Source organism: Schistocerca piceifrons, chromosome 4 (genome assembly GCF_021461385.2).
Source record: "Schistocerca piceifrons isolate TAMUIC-IGC-003096 chromosome 4, iqSchPice1.1, whole genome shotgun sequence".
In the NCBI taxonomy this organism is placed as follows: domain Eukaryota; kingdom Metazoa; phylum Arthropoda; class Insecta; order Orthoptera; family Acrididae; genus Schistocerca; species Schistocerca piceifrons.
In genome coordinates, this window is record NC_060141.1 from 64,026,697 (window position 1) to 64,039,311 (window position 12,615).

General features: G+C 38.5%; 1 protein-coding gene across 1 annotated transcript in view; it reads left to right on the forward strand.

Moving 5' to 3' along the window:
* The window catches only part of LOC124794911 (zinc finger and SCAN domain-containing protein 2-like), a 164,616-nt gene extending 162,353 nt beyond the window's left edge, over positions 1 to 2,263 (forward strand). The window contains exon 6 of the mRNA XM_047258613.1: positions 274 to 2,263. Coding sequence (XP_047114569.1) covers positions 274 to 2,140 — 1,867 coding nt within the window. The 3' untranslated portion in view covers positions 2,141 to 2,263. The remainder of the gene's footprint in view (positions 1 to 273) is intronic.
* Positions 2,264 to 12,615: the final 10,352 nt, after the last annotated feature.

Below are 12,615 nucleotides of genomic sequence, written 5' to 3' on the forward strand. Positions count from 1 at the left end.
AACAGACTGAAACAGTATGGTCTGATGAAAGAGAGAGACTTCATTCTGAAAGGATGAAACAAATTTGGACACAGAGGAAGGTTCAAATCTGACATCATTTTAGTAGAGGTGCTCTTTCTACAGTATTTCGAAAATGGAACTTCAATTATGGACACCCTGTATGTATTTTGTTTCTTAGTAATGGGATCAATCTTTTTACTGTATAATAAAAGGTACTGCATAATAGGCATTAGGTGTACCTTCACTTACTTATTATGTCATCATCTGTTTCAGGTGTTCAGATATCGTGGAGAAGAACGATGTTATCTATGTTTTCACAGATTCAGGCAATCAGAGTGATGGAAATGTTGGTAATGATTCTTGTGACAGCTCTATAACATCATCACATCAAACATCATTGTTTTCTGGTTGTGAAACATCTAAATCAGAACCTAATATTTCTGACTACAAAGCAGCTGGCAGTTTTGGACTAAAGAGTTATTCCAAAATTACTCAGAAGAAGGAGACGTCGAATACAGAAAATAATACATTTGATGGGTCATTCTTTAGTGTTGAATGTGATAGTGAAAGACCTCATAAGTGTACTATTTGTAAGCAGAGATTTGAGACATCAGACAAACTCTTTATACATGAGTTTACAAAGCATAGCATAGAAAAGTTGCCAGACAACAAAAATGTTAGAAGATACAGAAAGAGAGAGCTACATAAGTGCGAAGATTGTGGCCTAGTTTTTTGCGGGCTGAAACCTTATCGAAAACATGTAAAAGAACATCACATTCCCGCAGAAAATATATGTGAATTTTGCGGTGCCCATTATAAAATTAAATCCCAGCTAGAAATTCATAGGCGACTCCATACAAATGAGAAGCCATACACATGTACTATTTGTCAAGAATCATTTCATTTCAAAAAGGCATTGAGGCGTCACAAACGCACTCATATCGAACCCAAGTCTTTAACGTGTAGTATCTGCAATAAAACATTTGCCAATAGAAGTGCAATGTGGCGACATGAAAAAATACACTCTGACAGCAGAAACGTTTTATGCTATCTTTGTGGCAAAGTGTTGTCAAACCCCCAAAGTCTAAGAGTTCACATGAGAACACACTCAAGTGATAGGCCTTGTTCATGCCCAACTTGTGGTAAGAGCTTCAAAGACAATGTTTCTGTTAACAAACATTTGATAATTCACTCAACTGAAAAGAACTTCCATTGTGATATTTGTGGTCGAGCATTCTACAGCAAGGCTTTGGTAAAACAGCATAAGTTAAGCCATTCTGGAGTAAAACCGCATACTTGTGAGACCTGTGGTGCTGCATTTAATAGACTGGGAAATCTAAACCAGCACAAAAAGAAGCATTTATATGACTTTGGTAATGTTCAGGATGTAAGCTATGAATGTGTTATCTGTTCTAAGAAATTAAAGTCTGAATTAACACTTAAATATCACCTAGCAAAGCACACGGGGGAGAAAAAACCTTTTGATTGTGAAGTGTGTGGGAAGCGTTTTATTGCTGTGGATCCCTACCGTGTTCATATGAGAATTCACACTGGTGAACGGCCTTATGAGTGTGATGTATGTGGAAAGACTTTCAGAAGCTCCTTCACTTTGAAACAGCATTCCGCTCTCCATAAAGATGAATATCCATATCCTTGCCCTTTCTGTGAAAGGAGATTCAAACGCCTTCAATCTCTGGTTGTGCATAAACGCACACACACAGGTGAAAAACCTCACCAGTGTCCAATATGCAGTCGTGCCTTTGCACAGAAGGGTGACATGCAGAAACACACAAAGACTCACACCAAAGACAAGGAACGAATGAAGCAAGTCAGACTTGATGATGATGCTGTTGTTATGGAAATAGAGCAGATAACTGAGCTTGCTCTCAGTGATACAGAAATCACTAGTGAATTTTTGATAGATATGCCTATTGTTGAAGTGGAAACAGAAATTCAGCAAAATGAAATTCATGTGCAAATTCAGCCAGATGTGGAGTCCGATGTGACAAAAAGTGTTGCCTCTCATCTTCAAGCAGACATCCGTGAACATATTGCCACTGATATTCAGTCCGTTATACATTCTGAAATTCAGTCTGCTATTCATCCTGACATACATTCTGTGATTCATTCAAATTTATAATGACATGAGCATCTCATACCCAATTAATTTATTTTATAATGGCAGTCTGTATTATATGGTATTAAGACAGTAATTATTACCAGTATTTGAAAAATGTAAGAATATTTTATTATATTATTTTATATGCATGTATATTTAATAAAAAATTAATTTATGCTTTCTTTATACAATTTGTCCTGTTTACAGCAATTTCCTTTCAAAATGTAACAAAAATTAAAAACTCACATAATTTTGTTTTGCCCTGCACCCTGCCACCTCCTTCTTGATACCTTTCCCCATTGCAGTCAAGGTAACCACTGTTTGTGTCAACTTTTTCTAACATTCTCAACATTGAAATTATGACAGAGAAGTGTATTACAATTTATCTAATCTGTCTATTTAGATGATAGTGTAATACACCACCTTTTACACGTTACGATAATAGAAATTGTTCTACAGAACAGAAAGAGTTGTCAAGGAGAAACTTTTTCAGTTAGTTTTCAAATTCTACTATGTTGTCTGTCAGGCATTGTGACCACTGGGTAAATTATCAAAACTTTAGTTGCAGCATTGAGCGCCCTTTTTTGTGCTAAAGGTGACATTAATGCCAAGTAATGAATGTGCTTTTTTTTCTTCTGTATTGTAACTATGTACATCGTTGTTCCTTTGACATTTACTTAATTGTTTACAGCAAACTTAATGAGAGAGTATGTGTACAGTGAAGCTTTAGTCAAAATGCCTAACTACTTGAACAGATGTGCACAGCATGATTGTGCATGAGCACCACTATTATTTGTACAGCATGTTTTTGAGCAATGAAGACTTTTCCCTTGAAAATGAGTTACCATAGAACATTACTCCATATCACATTATTGGATGAAAATATGCAAAATATGTAAACTTGCTGACTTGCCTCTTCCCAAGATTTGCAATGATTTCTAAGTGCAGATGTGGCTGAACTTAGTTGTTTTAGGAGCTCCAAAATGTGCTCTTTTCAGTTTAAATTCTCATCAATATGGGCATCAAAAAAAATTTGCTTTTTCCATCCACTTTATTATTTTCTACCATGTGTTACACTCATCGTTGGTGTGGTACCCATAGATGTGCAGAACTGAGTATTTTGTGCCTTTTTAAAATTGAGGGTGAGACCATTCACAGAAAACAACTCAATGATACTTTTAAGAACAGTGTATACTATATCTTCTGTTTCTGTGAGTAGGCTTAGGTACGTTATTGTTGTAGACTGAGGTAGAACATGTGAAATTTGTACTAGACAGGTTCAAGGCAGAATAGATTGTGGGAACTGACTAAAAGTAACAAGTAGTAGGCAAAATGGGAACAGCTCATCACTTCTTCATCTACATGTGAGCTTACAGTATTGAATAAATTTGACTTGTTACCTGAAGCAGGAGAGGAAGAGCCTCAGCCATCTTTAGATCACAGTAGGGTGCAGCAGATTTCTAGTAAAGAAACCAAGTGTAAGTTGGTACCAATAGAGAGTTGGAAGGAAATACTCTTTCTGCTAGGTAGTAGCCATAGGATAGGCATAGGCTATATGGTACAGGAAAAATTAGGAATAGAGTATCAGGTCACAAGTTATGTGAAACCAAGTGGTAGCCTTAGCCAGGTGACAGAGGACACAGGGAATTTGTGAAAATATTTTTTCAAAGATGATCAGATTATTGTAAGTGGAGTGGAGAACACCCTGTTTATGGACAGTAATTAGAGGATTGGGGAGACATTGATAAAATAAGAGTAGCCACTACTCATCCAAGTGATGAATTTTGTGGTTTTGCAACACAACAACCAGCCCTAGGTAAACATTGCTGTGAGCTGTGTAAACATTGAGTTGAGCAGGCTGCTGCTGACTGAAATGAAATCTCATATCAGTGCAGTGCCTGTTGCTACTATTGGCAGATGGATATATACTAGAAATGGCCTACTCCTGTCTAGTAGAAGGACAGATGGGTTGTCTGAACTGCTTGTAGGTACTTCACTAGGAGAGGGGTCAGCACCATCACACAAAGCAAGATCCGTGTGGTCACTGGTGTCAGAGGGTTACCTTATTTTAGGTTAAAATTGGGATTTAGGCACCCCGGTTTGAAAGAAGTCAAAATAATAGAAGACTCCCACAATGCCTAAGAATGTACAGAAAAGTGAGGTTAGCTGATTTCATCGATATTAGAGGATTGGGTAATAAGATAAAAGGGCTTCTTCTCTGTTTGGAAAATATAGAATGCTCTGTAAAGATAGTCTGTGCCTATCTGAGCACCACACAATCACAGGTTAGATAAGTTACATATAAAAGATTACAGTCTGGCAGCTTAGTCATGCAGAACTAAAATGGGGGAAAAAGGAGCTGTTATATGTATTAAGAGAGACCACAAGTTCAAAAAACAGTGAGATAAACAGATTCTGTTGTGATCAGCATATAGACGTGTGTGCTTGTGAATCTAGACTGAAAAATAATTCACATTTAACTGTAACTGTGCATAGTTCCCTACAGGGAAATTTTGAATTGTTTATAGGGAATGTGGATTCCTTACTAAGCTGTCTGTGGGAAAGAAGCAAGTGGTTAATAGTCTATGGTGACTTCAGTGTAGATTTTCTTAAGGTTTCTGGCAGGAAAAATGATCTAGAAACTTGTTTGGGACCCACAATTTGACCTCAGTAATTAATTTTCAAACATGGGTGGATAAAGACAGTAGCACTGTAATTGATGTTTTTTATGGTGAAGTTCAAGGCAAGAAAATAACTGTTTACCTATTAACAAATGCTCTCTCTGATCGTAATGCGCAGTTGGTTAGGATAAATAAGATATGTCTTACAGTATGGATACTCTTCAGTGGAAATTAGTTAGAATAATAAATGACTCCAGGACAAATGTTTTCAAAAATTGTTTCTCTGAAGGAGTTGTAATATACAAATAATAGTCATTACCATTGTCAGTAATGCTCTTTAGCAGAATGGTGTGTACAGATTGTGTTTGTAATTGTAATTGCATAATGATAATAGAAGTGGTATGTTGGGAATCTAAACTTCAACAAGGTAACAAAATCTTTCTTCTTTGTATGTCCAATGTCATGCTCATTGGGATCAATAAATCCAAAGTTGGAATTTCTTTGTTCTCACACCTCCCAATTTGCAAAATTTACTTAATCAAATGTAGCATCCGGTGAGGTAGAGTACTTGTAATAGCTTTTATTTTGGCTTGATTTGTTGTACGAAAGCCACTACACCTTCACCCATTAAACCTGAGAATTGTCTGGAGATATTTTTTCTTTAGTTACTTTTTTCCTTTCTAAACATAACATTGAAATGAAATCATCTGCTGTCAAGTGTATAACAAAAATATGGTATCTTTGTTTGTGTATTATTTTTAAAATGATGTGGTAGACATGGCTCTACCTCCTACAGTGCTCAGGACATATCATATTTGTTCCATACATACATGATAGCTTGGTTGGTGCATAAGACATTGATTGCCTATACATTATGTGTAGGTGCTACTTGTAGTTATAAATACCAGTAGTCAGTGCAAGAAGGCTTCCCTTCTTCTGAAACTTGTAGTATTTATGCTCAAGCAATACTGAACTTTCCTTGAAGTAACTCGTTTTTAACTTCACATTTATTTAAACTGCTCCTGCCAGCTGTTAGCTGCATCAATTTTTATCTTAAAGAAGTCAGTCTGGTAAAAATATCTTATGAGCAAAAAGAGATAAGACTATTATTAGTTAGTGACAAATGTTTTTCCAGTTCTATTTGTGCATAATATAAACTGTGTCTTCGCAAAAGTTATCAAAAATTTCTCTAATTCATGTATCTTTTATGTCAGTATTTTGTTGCATGTAGGAGATTTGCCTCTCTTATTCAAAGATGAGATTTGGTAGTTAATTTTATGTGCAAGGGCTCTTGAATACTTTAAACACGTCAACAGCTAATCCATTTTAGTAAAATGGAATAACTGGTTTTACATCAATGTATGTTACTGTAGTAGGAATGCTCAAGCTGTAATCTCCCCCTTCCTCCTCTGTTGCTATCAATACTAACATCAATGGTAAAGGCTTTTCAAAAAATATGAGAGGAGTAAGATTTACCATCTTCTTTACTCATAATTGGCTCCAGTTCTTCATGTCTAGGGGGTCTGATTCTTGAAGCTGAAATTTTCACATTTTAGGTTCTCATGTTCCAATTGACATAAATAAATTTATTGCATACCTGTTTTTTGTTTTTATGTTTATTTGCTTCACATTTTACTATATCACGTTGTCTTTTGAATTTTCACATTAACAAGGGTGAAATTACATAGTTCTTCCAAAATACAAAAACATGTTTGATCACATCAGAGGCATGCCTACTACTACTTCCTCAGTCTGTGGTAATAGCAATATTCCAAAGGATTTAAAAATTTTCTTGACACATGAATTGCTATTAATTTATAAATGAATCAGAAATAAACATAATAGACAGTACCAGATTGTGTAATTAATAATGGAAATTTTAAGTGTGCCAAAAATTTTGCAATTTCAAATGTTTTAAAAAAAAATTAATTGTACATACTGAGCTAGTACATATTGATTGTAACAACGAAAAAAAAGTAATTCAATTTCGAAATTTGTAGCTTGAAATATTGTGTATAAAATTATATGAAATTTTTCAGATCAACAGTTTTGATAATATTGACCTGTCCAAAATTCGAAAAATAGTTCTGGTATCGACTACTTCTGTTGAGGAAGAGTAATGATAGAGAAGGGTGCTCCTTTGCAAAGTGCAGCTTCTTTCACCACAGAAAAAAAGTTTGCTGGTGGCAAGTCAAAACTCACTGAATTGTAAAAGGAATAAAAATAATTATAGCCCATCAAGTAAAATTTTTTGAAGCTATTTGATCTTAACAGTGGCATATCTGAGCTCAGGACTTCATTATATTATTATTATTATTATTATTATTATTATTATTATTATTATTATTTTACATCATTGCCCTCGGAATTTATATATTCTTCCACCTTCACCTGTTCCCTCTCCATGTTTCCCTTGAGAAGGTATATACCCAAAAATGTGCAGAGAGAATCATGTATTTAAATAAACTTTCCCACGCTGTTGTTTCTCATTGTGACTCACCAGAGAAATAGAACACTTTTTGATTACCTTTTTCTATCATTAGCCTTTCTGTAGGTAGTTAAACATTACTTTACGTTTCATTGCATCACCACATGTTTTGGAGGAATTGGGTGCAAACCTTACGCTAGGTGCAAATTGAGATGCGTGTGGCGCTGCACAGCGCGCGTTTTTGTAACTTCACAGGTTCAAATGGAACCGCGCAAATTGGGAAGCAAGGCAATGGGGCAGCGACAGCGCCTGCGCCACATTCTCGCTCGCCGCGCCAACATGTCTGGACGCCAGAAGGGAAGACGAGGAGAACAAGTTGCCGCAATCGTTAGCCTCCTGGGCCAAGCGCTTGGACTGAACAGCAAGCAGAAGAGGAAGAAACCTGTACAGTGCTTCCGCTGTCAGAAGTTGGAGCACTTCGCCGCAGATTGCACAGGAGTACTCGCGTGTTTGAAGTATGCAAAGCCGCACCTCACACGCGACTGTACAAAGCCCAGGGAAGCTGCTGCTACATGTTGTAATTTCGGCGGTTCTCACGCCGCCAACCACCGTGGCTGCAGTTACCTCAAGAGCTGTGGCCGCGGGAAGGAGCGGCACACACACACCGACGGCGAATTACTGCGCAAGAAGAGGTGACAAGGAATCAAGAAGTGGTAAATGCTCTGCCCGCGCATCACGCCACTGGCACTTCTGCCGGTGCTGGCGCGAGTGGAGGGCCATGCTGCTGCAATCCCTACAGCATTCACAAGATCGACGATACTGTCGCCAACGCAGTTGCCGCTCTCAAGTCTGCCATGGCTGGGGAGAGGGCTGCACTTCGGGCCGAGGTGGACGAGGTACGCCTCCAGCTCGCGCAGCTCCAAGAGTTGTTGGCCTGCAAATCTCGCAAGGGGCGAGAAGTTATGACTGCCACCATCGCCACGCAGACGGACGCTCTCCCGGCTCCTGCGGTAATGCAGGGCGCTGTTGGGGTGCCCTTGGAGGTGGCAAATGAGATGTCTGCTCCCTCCTCAAAGGAGGAGGGCCAACGGAAACAAGATTCCGAGCTAGCGCCACCAGCAATACAAGATGACGTGACCAAAGGCATCGAAACGCCCGCCCACCCTTCCGAGGACAAGGCGGGACTGCCGCTGCTGGGAAATGAAGTCACAACTGCTGCGCCCATCCGAGAACAGGACACAGAAGAGGTAGTCCACACGCCGCCAGCAGAGACAGAGATCACTGCGACAGAACTGCTGAAGATGGTCGCAAAATCATTGCGTGACAAGACGTTCGCGCATCTCAATACCCCGTACCCTTTTACCGCCTCCAATGTTCCTAAACCACCTCTACCCCATAAGCCTTATGATTTCGGCTGGGCAATTGCAAATCTGACCGCCGTCATTCCTAAGAGGGACTCGGACCTTATAAACCGCTTCCCTATTTTTACCGACTATGACTGGCAGCGTATAATCGCTGCTATTCCGAGAGTTAAGCAGAGGAAGAACAAACATTCCTCTTCCTCTCGCCGCTGGTTTCCTAGCAACCATTTTATTTTATCCTGTCGAGCTCAGACAAGTTTTAGCGAACCCTTTTTAATCCCAGTCAATTTTACCTTTATACTTGTGGAGTAAATGTCAATTGACAATAGACTCCGATATTGTAGACCATCTCAGGGGAGGTTGTCCATAGCAGAGAGCTGCAAGCGCCTGCGCCAGGTCGCGCGACGTTGTGGTTGAGGCACAGTTTCTCGCGCCACACGATCACTGCTGGAGGGGTGAGGCGGGGAGCAGGAAGGCAGTCTTGCCATATGCTCACATCGGCATGGCGCATATGGGCAGTGGAAGTATTGCCCATCCAAAAAATATGGGCTTACAATATACTGAATTTTATCATCACTGACTGGTGTTTCGTTTTTCTTTTTCGTTAGTATAATGATTTTCAGTTACATATATCTGCACATTTCTTTTGTTTTGTTTATTCTTTTGTCAAGATAGTGCACAGTTCAATAACTGTTGAGCCGTTAGTCACTGGGATTAATCTTCTGTCTCCACAATATTATCAGATCGTAAGAAGGGACAGACGATTCATAGTGATGGTAGTGAATAAGGAAGTAACGAATATTATAAAATCGTTGTGATCTAGAAGCAAGGCAGGAAAGTAAAACAAGGTTATCCACTTGCTGCCTGTTATGCGGACGTATCTGTACGAACTGTTCCAAAAAGTCGGCAGTACATAAGTTTCTCTTTCGTTACTTGGATATGGATTTAATAAGAGACATTATACTACGTACTCGTGGACATAACATTTCCACTGCCAGCTAGAAACAATCGAGAAGCCCTCACAAATAACAATGTTTTAATTGGCTCGCCGTGACGACAAAAACCATTCAGCGATTGCATGCATATTATCAGCATTAATAAACTAATTATTCAATAGGCTACACAAATGACAAAAATGGTCTGCATTATTACGAAGGTATCCTGAAAGAGTGTGGTGATTAAATATATTTTAATTTGTTGAAATGTATTGCTGACAAAGGCAGATCTACTTTCATGACAATGGTTTCCGAACTACGTAAACTCCCGCTCACAAGGCATACATGGTTAGCGTCCGCATTCCTGTCGCGTGCATTTTCTCAGCTGCTGACAATACACTGACCGTTGTGTTGTGCAACAGATCAATTGTGTATTTTTCTCAGTAACAACCATTTTATTCGTGAATCTCACATTGTCAGTTTGGCAAGCCGTAGGTAAGTAACCAGCATCTGGCATGTGCCTGTCATTCCGCCTGACGGAAACTCTCGTCATTATTTTAATACTGCTCAGATAAAGAAAAGGAATAAAATCATTTGGTAAGTTTCCATTCCAGTCGTTCAGTGTTAAAAATACGATTGGTTACGGGGATTCAACAAAAATTCCAACAGAATTGGCAATTTATTTTTGTGTGAATTGTTAACCTTCTCCCACTTGAAGAAGCATCACCACTTACGAGTAACAGCCACATTTCTCTTATTGACAGGTTTAATTGGACTTCCTTTGCCAAAACATAGTATTTCTTGCACAAACTCATCTTACAGCAGCTATTGCGGCAGAATTCTGAAACAGTGTGCCTCATTAAACAAATAATTAGCAATCAGAGTTCAGTAGCTGAAGAAAAACCTCATAGTGTCGGTTTGCAGTAACATAAGAGAAGAAATTTCATGTTTATTTTCAGACTAGGAAATTCAATTAAGTATAACTACTGATATGTCACCATATATAAGAAAGTTCCATGTGTTTACGAATTGGCAAAATTGTCTCCTCCTTGTGTGCTATCATTCGCCAAAATCTCGTTTCGATGTCTCGAGCGGTTTAGGAGATATGAGGGATGTTGTGAATATTTCATTCTTGCGGGCGTGAGATCGGGAGTGAGCGCGCTACCTCTATTTTTAATTGCAAAATTTCGAATTTTGCGTAGAGTCTTACTAAAATGTGTATATCACAATAAGTATGACCATTAGCGAGATGATGGGAACTTCATTATTTGAAACGCGCGGCACACAGCCGCTGTTACTCACTGTTGCGTGGATATCAGTGCAATCAAAAGTACGGGACTTAAAGTGTTTTTTTGTAAGGTTAGTTTAGTAGTGATCATGCAGTGGGCAAGAAAGGAGCGCGCGTTCGCCGTTGCGGCCCGGTTTTCATGGACATTCGGTCATCAAAACTGCATGCATTCAGGAAAAAGTTCAACATCGCGCCTGCAGGTCGTGTTACTGATGGGAAATCAATTTTTACTTGGGTATACACCTTCAAGGATACTATAAGTGTGCAGTAAAGAAGACAGTATGTTCAAGAACCACCAGAATGCCTGAAAACATCGAGACGGTAAGGATGTAGATTTTTAATTCCCCCAAGCGATCTGCACGCAAACATGCAGCTGCCCTTGCAATTTCAGAATGCACAGTGAGACGAATCCTTCATGAAGAACTGAAATTCCATCCATAGAAACTGCCAGTGGTGCACACACTTCATCCACGTAATTTTGTTTCATGAAAAAATTCGTGTGAAGCCTTGATTGGTGAGCTACCTGATGAGAGCTTAGTGTTTTTCAGAGACGATGCACATTTTCATTTGTCTGGCGGCGTGAATAAACAAAATATAATTAATTAATGTTTTCTAATGGTAATGTACTTACTGTATGAATCCTTTAGGTAACAAAATGTGGCTTAACTTATTATGTTACTTTCATAACCTATGTGTGTTACTATTGTCCCCGGTAACAGGGACAAAAGTAACAGACACACTGATGCCTCAAAATTAGTTTTACAAGTACCAAATATATGTAATTTTGTGGAAACTAAATTCATTTGTGTTAGGAAAGCTTCAGAGAACACACACATTATTTCCTTTTGTTTCAAAAGTTTATAGGGAGGTAATAAAAAAATGCAAAGTGTTACTTTTGTACCCGGTCTCCCCTACTCGTCAGTAGTCTGTGTGAGAGCACCTAATAAAAATGATGACTTAACTAAGATAGATACCTTGTTCCCTGCTAATTACTACAAAAGCGGCAGGGAAGCTTCTGCACTCTATCACGCTATGTTACACTGAGGGCAGCTTCATTGTTGATGAAGAATTTCAGCAGGTGATGTAATGCTGTCTCTCGGTGTTAGAGATAACTACAAAGCTTCGCACTTTTCCTAACTTCACAAATAAGTGCAGTCACATAACTAGCCCTATTTGTTGTGGAATAAGCCTTGGTAACTGCACAGTTTCACTGGGTCACCATCTGAAATTGCTGTTGTAGGATTTACCCTTAAAATAAATTGCCAGGAGCTTCTTTTTTAAGTTCAAAGTTGGAAGTTTACCAATCTTTAATCACATCTTTAAGATCATATCAGTGATGACTAAGTCTCTTACAGTCTCTATTGTTTACTTTTTTGAAATATTTCTTGATGCCTTCAGCTACCATTCTCTTTTATTTAATTGCACAATTGTACATGAAATAAAGAGAATGACAGTTGAAGGCATCAAGAAATCTTTCAAAAAATTAATCCTAGCTGCAGACCCTATCGCATTGAAAATCTAATTTTTACATGAAGGTAGGTAGTATGGACATATGCATAGTTTAATTGTCCTTATCTCAACAGAAAGTAAAAGTGCACACAGTAAAGAAGAAGTGATGAAAAGATGCTTCACACACCATCTAGACAGAAAATTCACAAAACTGTTACTATAGTTACAAATATTATTCAGATGACCCATACCACACATTTAGATGTATATTGCTCATAGTTATAAAATATGTTTTCACAGCTTGAATGAAGAGAAAGGAGAGGCAACACAAACGGTTCCCGATGCTGGTCTAAAATACAGACTAGCTAACCTGAAGCTATATCACACAAAGACAAAGAGCAAAATGAATAGAGT